This window comes from Plutella xylostella, chromosome 20 (genome assembly GCF_932276165.1).
Source record: "Plutella xylostella chromosome 20, ilPluXylo3.1, whole genome shotgun sequence".
Lineage (NCBI taxonomy): Eukaryota > Metazoa > Arthropoda > Insecta > Lepidoptera > Plutellidae > Plutella > Plutella xylostella.
The window spans coordinates 4,865,939-4,887,772 of NC_064000.1; the positions used below are offsets into that span (position 1 = coordinate 4,865,939).

At 38.5% G+C, this 21,834-nt stretch overlaps 1 protein-coding gene across 1 annotated transcript; it reads left to right on the top strand.

Moving 5' to 3' along the window:
- The first annotated feature begins 1,909 nt into the window (after positions 1 to 1,909).
- Positions 1,910 to 16,942, top strand: LOC105393812 (dystrobrevin beta). The gene is made up of 20 exons (XM_048628186.1): positions 1,910 to 2,243; positions 2,701 to 2,894; positions 3,481 to 3,697; positions 4,042 to 4,127; positions 4,519 to 4,670; positions 6,367 to 6,475; positions 6,997 to 7,163; positions 7,632 to 7,759; positions 8,182 to 8,285; positions 8,977 to 9,068; positions 9,321 to 9,359; positions 9,578 to 9,690; positions 10,191 to 10,365; positions 10,692 to 10,795; positions 11,738 to 11,832; positions 12,161 to 12,217; positions 12,515 to 12,610; positions 13,725 to 13,781; positions 15,184 to 15,266; positions 16,298 to 16,942. Exons 2-20 carry the CDS (start codon positions 2,702 to 2,704, stop codon positions 16,346 to 16,348), a joined length of 2,118 nt encoding a protein of 705 aa, XP_048484143.1. The 5' UTR covers positions 1,910 to 2,243; position 2,701; the 3' UTR covers positions 16,349 to 16,942.
- Positions 16,943 to 21,834: the final 4,892 nt, after the last annotated feature.

Genomic DNA, 21,834 nt, shown 5'->3' on the forward strand with positions numbered 1-21,834 from the left:
ATTTTAGATGTTACTGCTGTGACAGTTTAGATGTTTAAAATGTGTTCAATCATTTATAAAATAAATGTGTTAGATAACTCAGCCTTTTATTTATAATTTACTCTTGGTGGTGGATTGGTGAGTGGTTCTTTCATTTTAAATTTTTAAAATAGGTACATAACGAGTTGATAATAGCTACTACGAGATGGTGCCTAGTGCCTACGAGAAAGACTACAATATAATATGTAGGATAGACGAGTATCGTTATAAATCACTAAAAAAACAGAGAAAAAATAAACAATAGGCGGCCTTCGCTAAGAGCTATCCCTTACAGGCAAACGTCTACGTCAATAATTATACGTACAAGACAAAGGTGACCCACCACGATACCATATGCGGAAATGGCTAACTACTACTTCATGTGACATCGAATCGTAGTTACCTACTTCATGAAAAAAAATATTTATTTATTTATTTATTTATTGGCATCACACAATAGGTACATTACACAACATGCAATAAAAATATATAAGTTCAAGCTTAAAACTAGTATAGTGCCACAAACTTATCTGTTCCGGTGAGAGCGAACTAAAAAATTGGTCCATATAATCTATGTCATGTCAATATGAAATTCATTAGTAAGTAATGAGGTATGGACCAATTTAGTTCGCTCTCACCGGAACAGATAAGTTTGTGGCACTATAATGCACCCTAATGGTGTGTTGACAGCATGCTAAGTTTCTTTAAAAAAGTGAACGAATGACTTAAAACTAGTTACAAATTAAACACATAAAAGAAAAGAATACATGCTATGGTTGAAACACTGATCGAAAATGGCAAAATCAAATAGGTAACATCTAATATAAGTAATATCCAAGATGTAGCATTTTATTAATTGCGATCTGAAAACGCCGAGACTCACAAATATATCAATATTAAAATTATTGTACACATTATTAAGAAGGTCGCAAATTCTAATTATTGGATCGTGGCGTGACAGTACTGCTTACTGGTGTATAAAAAACATCATGTTTTAATGTCACAGGTTAATACCTGTGGCACATTTAATTTAATATTTTCTAGTAGGTTAGTATTAAGTGAACCATGACAAATCTTGTGTAAGGTAAACAAACTGATTCGGGATCGCCGTTCCTCTAAAGTAGTTATTATTCACTAAATCGTCACATCCTTTATCCTTCGTCTCATTGAGCGGGTTCGATTCCAGGGTCAGCCACGCGGTTATATGTAAATGAGTATATCGAATTGTTTGCTTTTATAAATGATTATTTTTAATAAGACGTCTTATTTTCAGGGTAGGGACAGCTAGGTACTTTCCTTGGGGCATACTGCCGTGGGATATACATGTGTATTTGTGTAGGTAACTAATACGAAAATATCCAGATCCTTCAGATTAGAGTACTTCGTCTGCATATTTTCGTGCTCTCCAATTTCCCACTCTTGAACTGTTTATGTTTAGGAGACTGATAAAACAACATTTGTTTTTTTATTCAAGAGGAAAAATAAAATTAAATCATATTTTGTAAAATTACAAACGTAACTCGCTCTAGTGTCCAGTAGCAAAACTAAATAATATAATTATTTTAAACCCTAAACAGCGCCATCTAGTGCAGGTTCAAATAACGACACCGCATGGAGAAATTTTCGTTGCCTAGAAAAAGTACAAATTGTCTATGGCTACGTTTCGTTACACGTTTCGTTACGTTATTCGTAGTTTAGGTTCTGTTTTAGAATATTGTATTTTGCCATATAGGTACAATGGAAGTACATGCCTAATGCATTACTCATTCAAGTTAGTTTTTTATATAGAAAAATATATAAAATGTAAATGTAATAGAGCAAGTAATAACAATATTTGATTTTATTCTATTTTGCTTTTTAAAATTAAAAGAAATTAAAGAAGTAACGGAACGTCATTTGAAATGGCAGATTTGTCACAGATGTTGATTTTGAGATTCAATTCTATATTTTGCGAAATTAACACAAGTTATACCTAAAATTTCTAATTAGCTCCATTGAAAGTGTGTAATAAACTAAATGTTTAGTAAATATAACAAGCCGGAATTTATGCAGATACAGTACATTAGTGATAAAGTGATTCACCGTGAGTGCTGTAAATAACATTTGGAGAATTATTTTTATCTTGGAATCGATACGAAACTAAAGATATTTGCGGTTTCTTAAAGTATACTTGATTTACATTATCACTATGTTAACATATTTATGAGCTGACCGATAATCATAAGGTGAGAAATATGGCTATCTTGTTATTTATATATTTTACAGGGTTGGTCAGAAAATAACAATACTGTGGCTTTGAAATCGTTTTATTTTCATTCTTCGATATATTTAGCGTTCCACCCTATCCTTCACGCTACTAAAATAACTTAGTAATTTATAATTACCAGCAGATAATAATAAATGGATACTTTTAGACAGGGATAGGTGGCAGAGAAGATGAGTAAACTAAAAAGTTTATTATTAATTTACTATCACATCACACATTACAGATGTCTTATTTGTGTGTTCTGAGTAAAACTAGTTAAATTTAATTAGCTGAAACCATGGTACTTATTTGAATCAAACAAGTACCATGGTTTCAGCTTCTTAAGTTTTTCATATATTTTTGACCAATATACAGTGTGCAATATTGTAACTACTGGAGGCAAAAGTTAAAGCAACATTACATTATTTCCCCCATAGCATGTCGACGATGGAGCGTGAGAGCCTCGGCGGGGTGAGCATGGGAGGGGTGAGCCAGGGCGGGGTGAGCACCACCTCCACGGACCCTCGCTCGCAGCTGCTCCAGGAGATGCGAGAGCAGAACTTTGACCTCATTCGGTTTGCGTCATACAGGACCGCCTGCAAGCTGCGCTATGTGCAGAAGAAGTGTAACTGTGAGTTATGTACTGGACATACTCTTTGTTTCTAGTAGAAAAGGCTTATTAATCTCTGGTTGTAAACTAGTTTAAATGTTAACTAATCTATGGCAGTAAAAGAAGGGTGTAATAAATGCAATGTTTGTATTTGTGTTTCTGTAATTAAAACAGTTTCAAATGAGGTTGAGTTTTTCAGGAATTTGAACTTCAGTTAGTGCTCTTATAATTAGTAATTGAGGCAGCCCGGCTTATGAATAACTACCATTCATGAGCTAATTTTGATCTCTATTAGAAACATTATCCACTCATTAACACTTGTTCAAATTGCAATCAAAGCATGCAATGAAACATGATATACCAATGTTTAGATATTCTAATGAAGCAAAGCCAAGGTAAACTGGATATTTGATACAGCCAAGTAAAACTGTATTTTTTTAAATGTGTAATGTTAGACATAATTCCATGAATATTTAGTTTCTTTATATTTTTTTATGTATGGTAAAAATTAGAACCCAAAAAAATATGAGGCTTCACCTCATAAAATTAGTAAAAAATAACATACAAACAAAAATATCTCAAGCTCAAACCTCATCTGTCTTTCCAGTGCACGTAATCGACATATGGAACGTCATAGAAGCGTTCCGAGAGAACTCCCTCAACACGATGGAGCCGGGGGCGTGTGTGAATGTCACTAGACTGGAGACGCTGGTCTCCTCGCTGTACCACAACTTGAACAAGCGCCTGCCGCCGGCGCACCAGGTGGCCGTGGACGCGTGTGCTGCCCTGCTGTTGAATTGGCTACTAGATGCTACTACTGACGGGTAACTATCACTATCATCACATAGCAATACTCAGAAGCTAGGGCATCCAAGGTTGCTGCTCCAGTTTACACAGGAGCTATATATGCTCTATTTACATAGATTCCTCTCGAGAGAGCCACATACAGGTATTTTACCCCCTTCCAGCTGCCGCTGCACGAGTTCGTTATCGACATAGATAAACGTCACTATATCACGTTTCGCACTAAATACGACGCTGTGATTGGCGGAAGGCGCATTAAACGACTTTATTGATAACAAACCCTGCCGTGTAGCGGCCGCAGAACCTTACCTTATTAACCGGCTGATCTATCATCGCTCCCATTATATACTATTGTTGTTTTCAGTGAGGACGTGGGCAAGATCCGCGTGTTCTCCATCAAGGTGGCGCTCGCGACCATGTGCGCCGGGAAACTCACCGACAAACTACGATGTAAGTTTCAAAACGGATAAACCGATCTGGATGTAGTTCTTAATGGGACATACCACAACCAGGAAACAAAGCTTTTGCAGATACTATACGCATTGACAACATAATAGCTGATCTCTGCCATTCGTATTATATTATTCTGAATACAGTACTATGGCAAGGCATAAACAGCAGGTATGCTTTATTCAGTACAGAAACTATATCGCCTTTGTGGCGGGTGCAGGGACAGGTAATATTCATTTTATTGGCACTTGCAAAGCTACCTACGACATCAATATATATTATTATGATAATACGTGCTGTTTATGCCTTGCCATAGTGGTCTGTGATGTAGCATAGTTAAGCTGCTGCTAATATTGACGAGTGGTTACATTGCATTTCTATCTATCCTCAGACATGTTCTCCCAGCTCTCCGACAGCAACGGCCACCTGCTCATGAAGCGTCTCTCCGTATACCTGCGCGCCGTGCTAGCCCTGCCGGCGGCGGTGTACGAGTCACCGTCCTTCAGCTACAGCGACGCGCTGCCAAGAGCCATGTTCAACCAGGTACGGACATGTCTGTCTATCTACACGGGGGTATACTTGCGTGCCGTGCTAGCCCTGCCACGAGCCATGTTCAACCAGGTACGGACGTGTCTGTGTAGCTACAACACACAGAGCGGTGGTAGCTCAATCGGGTAAGCGCCCGCTTAATTCTCACGCCAGAGATGCGGGTTCGAACCCCGGCGCTGACATGTACCAATGAGTTCTTTGAATTTAAGTACAATGTATACCATCGCTCTTACGGTGAAGGAAAACATCGCGCATCGTGAGGAAACCTGCATATCTAGATTTAGCACATCAATCTAGATATTTGAACCCGGTTCTACCTTTTTTGGCATAAGATTTATTTGCCTAATCTCGTATTGCATAGTAACGTTTGGTCAATGTCTCGTTACGCCGAAAATCGTATGGCATAAATCTCGTTTAGTAAAAAGTTATTTCGCATAACATTGTTTAGCCTAATAATGGTATGGCCAAATCTTGAATAGCCTAATAATGCTATGGCATAGGTTTATACAAAGTAATAATATTCGTTTGGCTTTAACTTTGACGGAGCGTCTCCCTATATAGCGCAAACTGGTGCCTTGTATTGTTTCCGCTGTTTGGAAAACGCTCCGCTCCGCTTCGCTGCGCTCCGCTTTGGTTTTGATGAACATGTGCACCTAACACGCTCCTCCTCGCTTTGCTCGTCGTCGCACCTATTTTTAGGTTTCGATCTCATGGCGTTTGTAATAATTATATTGGTCGTTAACTTTCGATTTTTTGATCATACAATATCGTGATTTTCGGGATGTAGGAGAAAAATACCACAATTTGTACATTTAATACATACTTAATATATTATTTATTAAGATAACATTAGGAGAAACAAGATTATACATAGGTATAGACGAACATAAATTTGAGCATACGAAACTTAGGTGTTTAAAGATTGTGCCTAAAGAGTTTTAGACGAAACGAGCCTTATGCCACATAAGTCTTGGCAAAGTGATGGTTCGGCCAAAAAAGTTTAGACCATACGAGTTATGCGAAATGAGTTTTGGTCAATAAAGATTATGCGAGATGAGCGGAACCCATTTGAACCCATCAACCCGCAGTGGACCAGCGTGGTGGGAAATGGTCCAAGCTTAGGAAGGCAGTTTAGACCTATGTGATATGCACAAAGGTTCCATTCGAGAGAGCCAGGTGCAGGTATTTACACCCCCACAGAGAATAGAGCTACAACACACGGAGGTATACCTGCGTGCCGTGCTAGCCCTGCCGGCCGCCGTGTACGAGTCACCGTCCTTAAGCTACAACGACGCGCTGCCAAGAGCCATGTTCAACCAGGTCAGGACATGTCTGTGTAGCTACACGAGGTATACTTGCGCGCCGTGCTAGCCCTGCCGGTCGCGTTGCCACGGGCCATGTTCAACCAGGTACTGTACAGGACGGGTCATGAAAGATGACCGAAATGCTGGCTGACCGCGTTGTCAAAATATGATTTTATAGAAATATTTATCAAAATTAATTATGTTGATTGTTGAAATACTCTAACGCACTGCTCGTACCGTCGTAACTTTTTTTTTCTAGAGCCCACTTATTTTTTCAATTTGATGCGGAAAGTTATAGATCGCATCCAGTAGCGTGCTTTCGGAGAGGCTTACTATAGGCTGATGATGATGATGTTGATGTAAACCTATATTTTTTCTATTCACAGAACACAAAGATCACGGTGAACGACTTCCTAGACACGCTGATGTCGGAGCCGGGCCCGCCCTCGCTGGTGTGGCTGCCGCTGCTGCACCGCCTGGCTAGCGTCGAGAACGGTCAGTTTACTATAGCACTTCCTGACGGGCTAGCACGGGACGCATTTATGACGTGACAAAAGTTTTGCATCGCGCTCACTCACATCGCGCAGCCTCAAGAGTGAGCGCGACGGAGAACTTTTGTCACGTCTTAACAGCGCCCTGTGCTACAGGGCCAGTTAAAGAGAGAGTGAAACATAATTATCATCAATACGTACCAACTTTCCCGTTTATAATATTAGAAGAATCAAAACTAAGCCAGCAATTTCGTAGCTATGCAGTTTTTTACCTAATCAAACAAACAAACCGCCAATGTTTGAGTTAATGAATAGGTTATGAGTTTGACAAGATCTCTATTTGCACCAAAGGAAATAATAAAAAAAAACTTATAAACTAAAAAAAAAACAGTACAAAAAGTCGGCCTTATTGCTTAAAGCAATCTCTACCAGACAACCTTTGGATGGAAGAAATAATATAAACATATTTTGAGGTAGGTTTATAACTATTATTGAACTTGACAGTACCTACCTCTTTTCCCACAGTGGTCCACCCCTGCGCTTGCACGGCCTGTCGGCGCCAGCCACTCTGCGGGTTCCGCTACCGCTGCACCCGCTGCGCCAACTACACGCTCTGCCAGGACTGCTTCTGGCGCGGCCGGGTGTCGCACACGCACACCATAGAGCACGAGCTCAAGGAGTACTCCACCTATGTGAGTACCTACTGACACAGTGTATAGCCAGCTCCGGTACCAACTACACGCTCTGCCAGGACTGCTTCTGGCGCGGCCGGGTGTCGCACACGCACACCATAGAGCACGAGCTCAAGGAGTACTCCACCTATGTGAGTACCTACTGACACAGTGTATATCCAGCTCCGGTACCAACTACAACCGTGCCAGTCCAGCGCCGTTATAACGTAGATAAACGTCACTATATCGTGCATCGACACGAACATGTGAGTGGTGGAACGTCGAATAAACGTTATTATTTACTTCTATAAAGATGCTATGCCACCTGGTCAGCCAACCGCCTAGCACTACTGGAATACTAATCTATATACGTTTTAATGGCCGCCACTGGATGCGGATGTGACTGCCAGTTACCAGAGCGCAGTTAGCAATATATTTTGTACTCATCCATTTTTACAATACTCAATAATTGTATTGTATTGTTTCCAGAAATCCCCGTCGAAGCAGCTCGGAGCCACTCTTCGCGCGTCGTTCCGCTGCGTGCCGGAGCGAGCCCGGGCCGCCCTGCCGCGCTACCCCGAGCAGCCCGAGCGGACTCTTGACCTCAGCCATATTGTGTAATTATATCTTCTGTATATTATCCTCTTATCGCTCCCGTATCGGCTTATATAGTCACGAAAAATCGTGTTCCAGACATTAACTAAATCGTCTGTCATAGACGTACAAGGCCATGATGATGATATTATATAAGAAGAAAGTGACTGGGCATCAACGCACACCCTAAACGGCTCAAGCTACAATAATGAAACTTGGCACGTAGCGCGCGGCCTACGACTGTCGCGATGCACAAGAATAGTACATTAGGCTGGAAATAGTGTTCGTCCGATGGTCAGCGTCGCTGACATGCAGTGATGCAGTGGGTTGACATAGGCTGATGATGAATTGTTATTTGTATTCTGTTTAGTCAATAAAGTAGTATTCTACTCTATATTGTAGATAGAACCTATGTGCCAAAACTGACAGTGCATTCCCTCCACAGGCCGCCGTCGCCGGTGCCGGCGCACAATGGTTTCCCGGAGTATGCTCCGGGGTACGTCAACACGGGATCACTGGACTCGCGGTCTTCGCGCTCCACGCATCGCAGTGAGTATGGTTTAACTGCTTACATGGCAGAAAAGATAATAATCATGTAAAATATTTAATTGTATGTCGACCTCAACTCGGCGGCAAAGAGTTCAAATTTTGGTGCTACCTGTAAAAAGCTACCTGTAAAAATAAATTCTATTATTTTATTTGTGGGCGTGTAATTGCCTCCACTTGACTCCCTCGAATGAAACCTTTGAGCATATCTCCGAGCTTGGACCATTTGTGGTGGGAAATGGTCCATTTCCCACCACGCTGGTCCACTGGGGGTTAGTGGATTCACACAATATAGATTTGTAAGTTTTCTCACTATGCTTTCCTCCACCGCAAAAGTGATGGTACAATTTCTAAAAAACTTATTGGTATGGTCAGGTGCAAAGAACCTTGACCCCCCTCTCATACTAACAATGCTTCTGAGGGGGTCAGGTTTATCAGTTCAGGTGTAAGTACTAATAGGGACGGAATTTGTACCCACCAGCATCTTTAACGGTTGATTGGCTTTTAATGTCCTATATTTTTTCTGTGAACTCGTGTTACTTGCAAAATAATTTTATTTAATTTGTGGTTTCACTTCTGAATGACATATAGACATATAGATAATAATAATACTTACCTAAAGTTTTGTTAAATTGTTTACGTTCTTTATCCCGTCTGGTTGGCCTTACTTCAATAATAATAATTACACCCGCAGGTATAGTGGACCACCTGTCCCGCGGCGTGGACGACGAGCACCGCCTCATTGCGAGATACGCGGCTCGGCTTGCGCAGGAGAACAGGACTATGGTGCGTTATGTGAATTATTGATAGATTTCAGCTGGTAATTTATACAGGGTGTTGCAAGAAGGGTATACTAAGCCGAAAGCTACATGTGCAGCATGTTATATCTAAGCTTAGTATACTTTTTGCAACACCCTGTATATAATATGAAAAAAAAAAACAGTTTTATGGGCTTCTTTTATGGGCCTAGTAGACCTTGTAAGGTTTGTTGTTTTTGTAAAGGCGAATTTGATTTGATTTAATATTTGTCTCTTACAGCCTCGAGCTGGCAGATCGGCCTCATTAACGCCAGAGTTGGTAAGTACCTAGTATACCTGTTAATATGGTATATCTTTTAATCCAGGGCAGCTAAGTAAATGCATATTTAAAAAAATAACCACCCATTTTCCCTTGTATGATTACTTAACAAACATTCATTCATCGATCTACATTTAAAAACTTTCCCGTTTATATTATGAGTAGGATATCTACACTACACACACTTGCGATAATAACCCCTAATCCTCTGGTCTCAGGGTCGCTCCTCGTCCGAGGGCTCGGAGGTGGACTGCGCGCGGCAGCAGCGCGAGCTCATCACGCAGCTGGAGGCCAAGAACAGGGAGATCATGAGGGAGATCGCCAGGCTCCGGTCAGTACTGCATTATAGACCCTAGTGCTATGGTCTCAGGGTCGCTCGGAGGTGGTCATCACGCAGCTGGAGGCCAAGAACAGGGAGATCATGAGGGAGATCGCCAGGCTCCGGTCAGTACGCACACATACAGGTGTTGCAAAAAGGGGGTGACTCAGCAAGTCATTCTAAACACTCATTTTGTAAAACCCTGTATAATAAATTACTGAAAACGTGGATGAGTTCACTATATAGGCTCCTGGCTGACAAGAACCAGGGAACAAGAGGGGTACCCTATTTGATTAAAACCTACCCTCTCCGACTTTTGCTAAAATATGACAATGGTAATCACTGATTTGTCTTGGAAACTTCTTGCGAGTGTAAACTATCATTTTATCGTACCACAATACACTTCCGACTACTTGTCGGTAAATAAGTACCGGTTGCTTTTTATATTTTATTCGAAACTTTTGTCCCACACAATTTTAACGGTTGCCACTAACCCAAAATCCCTTTTACAGCCGCCAACAAGAGGCAGAAGCTTCTTCCGGGCAGCCGGCTTCCGCCCCGCCGCTGGTGTCGGAGCTGCGCCTGCTGCGGCAGCGCAAGGGCGAGCTGGAGACGCAGCTGTGCGCGCTGCAGGAGTCGCGCAAGCACCTCATGCACCAGCTCGAGTCGCTCATGACCATGCTCAAGGTACAGCGGACACGAGGTGACTCCTCAAGCAGCCCGCCTCACGCTCAAGGTGGGCGGACTGCTGGTGCTGCCTACCCGTCTGGGAGTATTCTATGCCTACCCGTTTAGGATAGATAAATACCATGGAAAACCCGTAGTTTTTGCCTACCAGTGAATGGGTTAGGTACGTAATGTTTGCGTACCGCTCGGGATATAAATATTATTATGAATCACTTCACCGATGTTTAACTTACTGCAATCTGGTAAAGAACCGACGATTGATTTAGACGCTTTCTTTTCACTTTCCATAAAATGGTCATTAAATAAATGATGATTATTATCACCAGACGCAGCAATCATCCCCGCGGTCCACTCCCAACTCGTCGCCGCGCTCCACCAAGAGCCCGCCGCTGCCGGGCGCGCCGCAGCAGCCCTCCGCGCCGCCTGAACGGTAGGACAATAATAATGATACCTTCACCATCACCAGTAGCCTGTATTTTCGTTATCGTATCAGTGACAAATACAAGGTAGTGTTTGTCACCGTGTTGAAAATATTGGCTAGCTAGTCTGATCTGCTTTAGTCGATGATACGGTGCGCCGAACGCATGTTGATACAGTGATTACTGTATCATGCCCCATAGGTCTCTAGTTCGATTCGGGCAAAAAAAAAATAGACAGTTAACCGGTGCGGTAGTCTGGAAGAGGTTAGTTAACAATACCAAATGCGTTGGCAAAACGAGCGCAATCAAGCAAGCGCAAAGTCTTTATATTTTACCAGAAACATATATGTTCAATCGCTATCAGAGGCGCTGGCAACGACCTCTATTAGGTTTACATGTAACTAATTGGTATTGATATCTATTGTCTGTGTTAGGTATTTAGTGACATATCTATGGCATATATAGGGCTATAGTGTGCCACAAACTTATCTGTTCCGGTGACAGCTCACATAAATGTATAATATTTCTTAATTCTATAACTATAATTTGCTCTTATTGTTAATTCGCTCTTGCGCTGTTAATAAACCCATCTAATCTTTTACAATATACAATTCATTAGTAAGTAATGAGATATGGACCAATTTAGTTCGCTCTCACCGGAACAAATAAGTTTGTCGCACTGTAAACCTCTACAGAGGGTGTAATTCATACTTGGAATAGTCAGGTTTCTACCGTATGTATATTAGCTGTGTCAATCAAATATATTATTCATTCATAACTGGGACACCGTTGTTTCAATACCGCCGGACGACCTTGGGATTTCTCATGGTCCTCCATATTATATTTATAACACGGGAAACCTATTTTCAAGGCGATGCTAGGCTCACCAGAAAAGCTATTAGGTAATGTTAGTATGTAGTAACCTATTATAATAACTATGTAATTGTTTCCAGAGAGGCGAACCAGCGCGGCATGGTGCGCAGCGCGCCGCAGACGCCGTCGCTCGGCGAGCGGGAGCGCATGGAGAACGCCATGACGCATAGCTTGGGTGAGGCTTGTACTTGCTTTAATTAGTTAATAGAAAACTATAAATAGATGAACCTTATGATACTCCGCTTCACTTTACCTTGTAAATATAAAATTGTCAACAGCTGAACCTTATGATACTCCGCTATACTTTACCTAGTAAATATAAAATTGTCAACAGCTGAACCTTATGATACTCCGCTAAGAACATTGGTGAATTGACCACAAACAAAACTAAAACATGTTTTCGTCGACGCATCCTGTTTGAGCTAAAGGCCCCAAGATACTCTGTAACTGTTTTTCGTTTATAATACCTCTTCCATTAATGCTTTTATTCGTTTTATCTTTAGGTATGGAAGGCATGGGTGATGGCCGGAACTATCACCCGAACCAAAGACCGACGACAAGTAAGTTTCAAGTGTTTCAACATACTTACTTAAAATTTGCGCAAATACATAATTTACTTGTAAAATCCTCTTTAGTTTCGATCATCGGGGGTTTGGGCCTTGGGTCCTTGCCCAGAAGTGGGAAAATAAGTAGGCTATTAAAAAAACGGGGGTTCGTCGTCATAAAGTGTAATGGCCCCATTAGTCACCCCATTTGGGCTTACTATACTACATTTGCATCATCGTGTATACTTTGGGCTACTTAAGAAACAGCCTTTACTAGACCTACTACATTTGAAAACCTCTTTGTTTCCGCAGTGGGCATAGACAACCGCGGCATGCGCACAGACCTGATGTTCGCGGCGGACTCCGTCACCAACGCCATGTCCACGCTCGTCCGGGAACTCAACTCCGGTAAACACAACACACATTCATAACTACTAATCCTCCCTACTAAATAATTACTGAAAGACTCCCTACAATTTTTACTGAATATAATACACGAGTTAGCTGCACAAACTTCTATTAATATTAATCGTGTAAAAAATATGGGGGAAAGACTAAAGGAATTTTGATAAAATTTTAGGTGAGTTGGGGTGTATCAGGCACCTGTAAATATTAATAGTAAATATAAGAGTAAAACTACTCAAATTAAACACCATACTTAGATTACAAGGCCATTATTTGCAATGTTGTCACTAAAACAGTTGTTCATTAAATGAATTAGGTAAATTGAATGAGACACTTTTGACACATTTAGGGTCTGTTCCACAATGTCTGGTTAGTGGCTACCTGACGGATAAAATACATGCTGTCACTTTCTGTTATTATTTTTTAGACAGTGACAGCATGTGTTTTATCCGACAGGTAGCGACTAACCAGACATTGTGGAACAGGGGCTTAATGTTGATAACATGTTAATAAATTTACACTCACACAACTTACATAATTGATTATAATTTTATCGAAAATTACAATTCTTTTGTCTCTTTATATAGAAATAAAGTTAAACATAACTTTTGCATGACAATCGAATTTACACGAATCTTTCTAAAGATAATTTTGGCATGATTCTTAACAAATGGTGCATGATTGTACTGTAAATATTTCATGAATTAAATTGCCCCCAATAACTATAAATTTAAAATAATTTGTGCTGATGGTGTTTTTTTTATTCGAGTGTTTTTTATAAGCACGGCTCATGTCATCTAGCACTGCCTTGAATAATGTTGTCTTGTTTTTGAGTTGTTAAAGAAACATATTTACTACTGAAAATTCATATAAATGTAAAACTGTGTTGTTTAAATATTTATGCCTGTACATTGTACATTTTTGCATAATGAAAAATAGAAATCGGTACATAAATGAAATACATTCTTACTAAAACTAAATGTTTCTTTAACAGTCCTAAATATGACAAACCTATGGCACCTGCAATTTTTAAATATTGGAGTGATGACGATTTTTTTAATTACTCAATATTTTTTAATTTAATTCTAGCTGTTTTACTTGAGTAAATGTTTTGCAGAAGGGTCGGACACTGAGGATACAGTTAAGGGCGCCGCGGGAGCGAGGAAGCATAGAGGTAAGATAATGTTGTTTTTTAATCTGAGATACTAAATAGAACGATTCTTAACCATTCATACGTCACTTAATCGCGGGACATTCGACTGTTGATGAACCGTTCAGAATCTGACAATTTAGTATCTGAGATTAGAAAACAGACGAGGTATAATCTATTGAGGGACGTATACGTATGTTACTAAAACATGACCTATGTCAGGGATTGATTTTGCTATACTTTGTAAAATATAGCATGACGTTTGAATGGCAGGTGCTTATGCCTGATAAGTATAGTTAGCTTTCACGAAGAAATGACCTATAAAATATATGTATTTGACAGTTTTCATAAGACGCATATTTTACTAAGTACGCACGGATCGAGTGATTGTTCAGAAGCAACTTGTAATGACAGTGTAAACATGTGATCTGGGGGTAAAGTATAGCTTAATAAGATTGAATGAATATGTAATAATTATTTTTAAATAAGCAAAATTAATCCCTTACCCATACCTAGAACCAATATGTAAATAACGTAGATAGGTACTTACCTATACATTTTAAAACAAACTACAAAACCATGGAGATAAATAGATAACAATGATTATACACATTGTTTGCTTGCTTGTACAGAACCGAAATATGCCCGGGATTTCTCGTAAGTATCGCAAGATGCTATCATTTTCATTCGGATTTCATTGCATGTTTCTGCATGGTTTTCTAATATATTTTCTCTGAGTGATCGAGTGCTAGCGGTTACTTGCATCATGAAGAAAGGATTTGTCTAATTTTAATTTATCAAAATATATACGTACCTACAAGATTAGGTAATCTTATCCTTTTTGTATAATGATCTGTACTTATATCTGTGGTTTGTTCGTTAGTAGGTATAGTCCGTGTGACCTTTTAAACCTAATTATCTGAGTACTGAGTATATTTCCAAGTTTTATATCCCTGAATACCAAGAATATATTCCTTAGATGGCCCTTGTGTGTTCACACTTTACTTATCTTTGAATCACCTATATTTTCTCGGTACAATCGTAGGCATGTATAAAATTTCTATGGCCCTGTTATTTTCACCTCTTCTTTTATAATTTCCCTGTGAATATTTACAATATCTATGTGTGATTGATTGTTTCCAAATATAACTACTTCTACGTTTTATCTCGTCAGTTTAATTACACCACTCTCTTCATGATGCAAGCCAACGAAAGGGGAAGAAAACGCAAAGTCGCAGATGGCGCCACCAGCAGGATAAAACTCTTGTGATTGGTCGGTTCAGTAGCCATTCCCTCAATTCAACTTTCTGATTGGCTACTGACGACCCGCCAAGTTTTGCCCGTTTCCGTTCCAACTGTCGAGCATGTGACAGTGATGACCATAGAGTGTGGGAGAAATTAAAAAGTGAAATGTTGTTGTCTATAGATTTCGAGGAGGACGACGATAGCGACGAGCCCATGCCGCGCCCGCAGCCGCCGCGCCACTACATCCACGATAACAATGTACAAGTAAGTTGGTCGCCATGTTTGGACAAAATGGCTTTGGGCTAATCTGTCAACTAAACAATTTTAAGCCCCAGTTTCATCATACTCTGTTAGATCATAACAAGGGATTAGTGGTTGATTTTTGACACATCTGTCAAGAATTTAATATGGAGATGACGTATAATTAATGAAATTACAATGTAACAGCGGTGTTAATGATTAAACAGACTATGGTGAAACTATAGGCATAAAACTGTGTTCCCTGAATTGAGATTTTCTGACAGCTCATTTATTTTTTTGATTATGCTGACAGAAATCCTTCTATTTGTACAGCACAAATTGTTTGGTGTTACGTTCACATCACATATTAATGCTTCTCTAAATTAATGGAGTTTACAAGAATTCAGAAAATGATAGGAAAGTTATTGAAATTTTGTGTTGATTTTAAAATCTTATTTTCTTTAGTTAAGTAATGGTTTTGCGTGTTACACATTTAATTTGTTTGAATTTAGTTTTTTTTTGTTTATTTTCAGAGCATGGCACCTAGAGTTAAGATGCAATCTTAAGTTTTTGCACATTTTGCTTGAGGTTATTTAAGGTTTGTTTTCAGTTATTTTTTTATGATTTGTAGAACAATTTCAGCACCGTTTCACTAAAGAGTAGATTTGTTTAAAATAAATCATCAATTTAAATCTAATGTGACTTGATCTATATTCTACACTCAGTGCTGAGATCAGTTCTTAATTAAGTTTGATGTTTTTTTTTGGCTCATGTCTTATTTTTGACTACTAAGCAGTAGAATTTATCAATTATCAGAACGCGAATTTTCACAGAGCATTAAGTGAGAGTTTTTAGACTTCGCGTACGAAATTTGCGACGGGCGGAGCGGTACGATTGAGCGCTGCACCGCCCCGCCTCGCCGTCGCCCCCCCCGTCGCATGTTTCGTACCCGCAGACTTACTCCATTCGAGAAGTGAGACAGGTGATTTTTTTATTTTCATTATATGGAAACCTATACTAATACCACAGAATAATAACTAGCTTCACGTTTCCAGGACACGCCCCCTCCCCTGCCGTCGCGCGGCGCGTACTTCGCGCGGCCCTAGTGAGCGCGCTGGCGCCGCCCGCTGCTGGCCGCGCTGCGCTCCGCCGCGCTGCTGCTGCTCATCTACCTCGCCGCCGAGATGTTGCAACACTAGCCCCACGGACAGACCTTTCTACAGGTACAAGAATCACGTTTCTACGACTTAGGATAGCTGAGATAAACCCGTGTTTGTAAAATTAGTAAATTCGTAAATTTAATGTTTCATCTTTGGTGTAAATGTTGTTTGTGTCTCAACGTTGAGATGTGGCAACCCTAGCCCTACACAAAACCATGTTTCCACCTTTCTAAAGGTACAAGAATCACGTTTCTACGACTTAGGATAGCTGAGATAAACCCGTGTTTGTAAAATTACTTAATTCGAAAATTTCATGTATCTGGTTTGGTCTAATTGTTGTTAGTATCTTAATGTTGAGATGTGGCAAACACTAGTGCCACGGACAGAACACATTTGTACCTTTCCAAAGGTACAATAATCATGTTTCTACGACTTAGGATAGCTGAGATAAAACCTTGTTTGTAAAATGTAGAGTTTCTAAATGTACCGTTTTAAGGCTGCGTCATTACAATTCAAATGTTTGAATGTTAAGATGTTTTAGCATCAGATCAGATCACCTTTCCAGAGGTACTAGAGTCACGTTTCTAAAACTTAGCATAGTTGAGATTCATCTAATTTACTTAGGGGCCGTCCATTAATCACGTGAGGTAGTTTTCCTCATTTTTTGACCCCCCCCTCCCCCCTGGTGATATTTGGTGAGGTTTAGGACTACCCCCCCTCCCCCTGCCTGGATCACGTGTATTTTTTTAGAAGTCTATCTAAAGGCTATTTTTGTCTAGAAAACATATAAGCCATACTACAAATCGTTAAAATTGCGCCGTTCAAAATTTCGGTTCAGAAATACCTAGCGCTTTTTGACAAAAATTAATACACGTGATGTCTAACGAGACCCCCCCCTCCCCCCTCGTGATGTTTCGTGAGGTTTTCCGTACCCCCTCCCCCCCCTTTTGAGCCTCACGTGATTAATGGACGGCCCCTTACTAAAGTTGTGTCACTTTATGAAAAACAATCATTTCCGCCATTTGTTTCTCATTTACATCTCCACCGCGAAGTAGATTAATGATTATTATGAGTAATCTCATACATAGGTACTGACGAAGGATAGCCAGACTATCCTAAGGAATATTAGCTATGCTTGTATCCACAGTAGCCCATCCATAAAACTCATATTAATAATGTTTATTCGGTTCCTAGAAAATTATAGCAGATCTATGTTATTTATGATACCTAATTAATCTATGGTAGGTAGATAGAGAAATAAAATCGGCGAAATATGTTTCCGCGGCGGTGGCGTATATTTCCCGAACTAAGTCTGAAGTTACTTTTCTCGTAACTAACGTATGTTTCAAAATACAAAAATAGTCTAGTTTTAGTCTAGCTAGACTTAAACAATTAATTTTAATGGGTCATTCATTTCACAAGTTCTTTCCAAAGTACTCTATAAGTCAGCCACATTATATCATTGAAGTATCCTAAGTCTATAAGTAAGTCAAAAGTAAGTAAATAACTCGACGCAATGTAATTAAATTTGTACCAATTCAAACAGAAGTAGATTTTTGTATGGCTATAAAACATCTTTAAAAAAAGTTGAAACAGGGTTTATACTTTGAGGGTATTGCTTTTAGAACAAAGTAGAAACTGCAGCAACATTTTTGTGGATTAATGAGGATATACATGAAGATCTTTACGAATATATAGAATTTAAATTTAAATTATATACAAGGTTGTGCAAGAGTGGTATAGTAAGCCAGAACGGGTCATTTTTTGTGAATTGTTTAAAGTCTTACAACATATGAAAAGAAATGATTAGAATGTCCACTTGAGTGACTTCCCTTTCGTTATTCGTAGGGCTTACTATACACTTTTTGCAACATCCTGTATACTTTTGCTACTAATAAAAGTATTACGTTTAAATAGCTTGACTTGGCTTCCGTCTTTTCTGTTATCACAACAATAACAAATTTCTTAAATCAGTAAGTTGTTAAAAAAGACTTTGCTAAAAGTTCCTTTCTGCGTTATACAGACTCTGCTTCATATTAAATCAAGGAATATCACATCCAGTTTATTTTAAGTCAAGTTTACATCAAGTGAACATTATTTGGTCTTGCAGAATCTCCATAAAGTGAAAACGTGTCGATACTTACATGTGTTAATTATTAGCTTTTAACAAGAGTTAAATATAAAATGTGATTTTTAAAATTACTTTATTAAACCGAAAGCAATTGTAAGCATACTTATAAAGTTATACTGAATATCATAATAAAAAAAACTTTAAGTAAATGAACTACGTGAGATGTGTAAAAAGTATGTATATTTTAGTCCTTAAATTATGTAATTTTAAAGGTCAAACATAACAAGTAATGCAACTTTATACCATGTCGATTTCAGTTGGTGGTAAATATTGATTATTGCAAGAAATCATATCATAAACAAACATCCATTATGCCTATAGGTTATATTCAACTGTTTAGGTATATTTATTATGTGTAAGAATATCTCGTCGGTTTTTGCTTAATGTGTCTAGTCCCTTAGCTTGTCCATGTAGTGTAGATAGATATTTTAAATATGTTTACTTGTATTACTTATGTATCTTACTTGATACCCACTTAATATAATATATTTCAAACTTTCAAACATCCTGTCTATCTACATTTTCCGTATGTTCCGTTTCTGTCTTCCATTCGTCAATTCCCTTCCAAATGTACAAAAATGTCAATTGACTTCCTGTTTTTTAGTTTGTTTTTATTCATATTATTCTTGTTTTCCCGCTAAATGGACAATCTTGTTTGTGGCCATGCTATTTAATCAAAGAATAAAATCTAGTTTTAATTATATCATAAAACCTATTGTTGCTGCTTCATAAACCTATGCCAATATTTTTAACCGACTTCAAAAATGGAGAAGGTTCTCATTTCGTCAAAATGTATGTTTTTTTAAGAAATTACTAGGCGGAGTAGGCACATAATTAGTTAAGTAAATGTCCCTCGACGGCTCTCGTATCGATTTTTTTAAGTTTTATTTTGCTCAGCATGGGGAGTGCAAGTTTTACTCCGTTTGAGTAGTGGCGAGTAAACGCATTTTTTTATGGCGCGGTAGAGTCGTCACCGACCGTACTAGAGTCGATTTTTACTACTCGATCGCTTAAGAAAAACCTACACTCGGCCCTCAGATCACTTGTTAAGACTGATTCGACTAAAGAAACCACTCATGTGTGGAAATGGCCAAATTTATTTAAACCAAAACATTTGCTAGTTTTATCTTTGTTTAGTATCATTATTATTTCGTTACGAATATAGGTTAGTATTAGTATCATAGTCATAAAATTGCTGATAGAGTTTCATTTCTTATTTCCATGTATACGAGGGCGAGTCAATAAGTCCGTGACTTTTTGAAGAAAATACTGGTTTTTGGATAATTTTATTTTTTATTATTCAACGTAGTCTCCTTTGAGCTCTATACACTTTGTCCAAAGTTTCAGCAATTTTTTTATCCCTTCCAAAAAATAAGATTTCTCGAGGTCATCAAAATACCCACCTTGGCCTTCTTTGGCGCCGCGCCGATTCACCCCGAGAAACCCACTGTTTAGACTGCTGTTTGGTCTCTGGTGTGTTGTGGTGGATCCACGTTTCGTCCACGGTTACAAAACGGCGCAAAAACTCGTCCGAATTTCGGTTGAACAACGCCAAACACACCTGCGAAGTTTTGTCATTCGATTGCGTTTGTGAGCAAACGCGGCACCCATCTTGCGGAAAGCTTTTTCATACACAAGTGATCATTCAAAATTGAAATCACTGAGCCACGTGATATCCCTGTGGCTTCCACTATCCCTCTCACTTTCAATCTCCGATCGGCCAACACCATGTCGTGAATTTTTTCAATCATTTCAGATGTAGAGACCTCAACTGGGTGCCATGAACGTCCGGCATCTTCCGTACTTGTACGGCCACAACGGAATTCAGTAAACCACTTTTTACCATAGATATTGATGGTGCAGAGTCCCCATAATCTTTATCACGCTTAGCCTTGGTTTCAGTGATGGTTTTTTTCCGCAAAAAAAAATCATGCTTAGTGTGCACACGAAATTCAGTTTTTTCCATTATGTTTTTAAGTCACGCGATAGTTGCTGAGAACGGGTGTAAAACACAAACCAAGTGACGTAACTTGTCCAAATTTTGACATGTGTCAACTGACAGTTGCCTGTTGACAGGAGCAATGTTGTTCTTTCAGTTAAGTGGCGGGAAATAATAAAAGTCACGGACTTATTGACCCGCCCTCGTATGATATCGTTCGTTCTGTAAGATTTAATGATAATAGCATACCCAATGGGTGCCTACTGGCAGTTATTCTCACTGTGCGAATAGTGAAACGCAAAATATGTAAGTACTTATAGCAAGTGTACTTACACTTTTACTTTACATAAAAAGTATTATACTTAAGTGTTCAAATATAAATTTCAGGTATCAGTATCATATATGGCATTTATTTAATTCTTACCAACCATCAATCGCATATTTTACTTTAAATTTAATAATTATACATTTCTTTGAAATTATTTGCCCCTTTTGATCATAATTAATAATTTATTATGCGAATAAAAAAACTTCTGTGATTCTGGGTTAAAAAAGGCATTCAACTCGTTTGCAATGGCTATAATGATTTTAATCTGTTATTTGAACTATTAGTATTATATGTTTTACGATAAGTGCAATATTTTTTTTGCTTCTTGCCTTTATAGTTAAGATTTTATTAAGTATATAATTCGTTCAGCTAAATATGATTAAAAATTTTAATAAACCAAAATTATTAAACTATTATTATGCAGGTGTTTTAGTACATACATAAAGATAACACTGATTAAAAAGTATACCTTTTAGTAAATCCAATATTCTAAATAAATATTAAATTTCAAAATACCTATACAGTATAAAATATGACAACTAAAAACCTAACTAAATGAAATTTGTAAAATAGCTTGTGAAACATACAGTGTTATTAATTACTATATTAGATACCTATTATAATATTAAGCACATGATAATCTTTTGTACCGTTTCAAATAAATCATTTTATAATGTGGTAGAAAAGAGTAGATTGTATGTCTAATTAACCGTAAAATATATAAATAAGTAATACCTACTATTACCATACTAGTATATAGATATAAATTTATATGATAGGAATAAAGCACAAAATTCTGAGCACTTCTTCGTAATCGTCGTTTTTATATGAACCTCGATTTTTTATTCGTGTTGTATACGTGTAGAATGCATTATACAGGGTGTTAACTTAATTGCGTTGGAGCGGGAAATGGTAGATACAGCTGATGATACTGAACACGATAAGACATTAAAAAACGTATTTTATTTGCTTTCAGCTGACCAACATAAAACAGTTTTATTTAGTACATTTTAAAATTTCATAGTCACCCTATT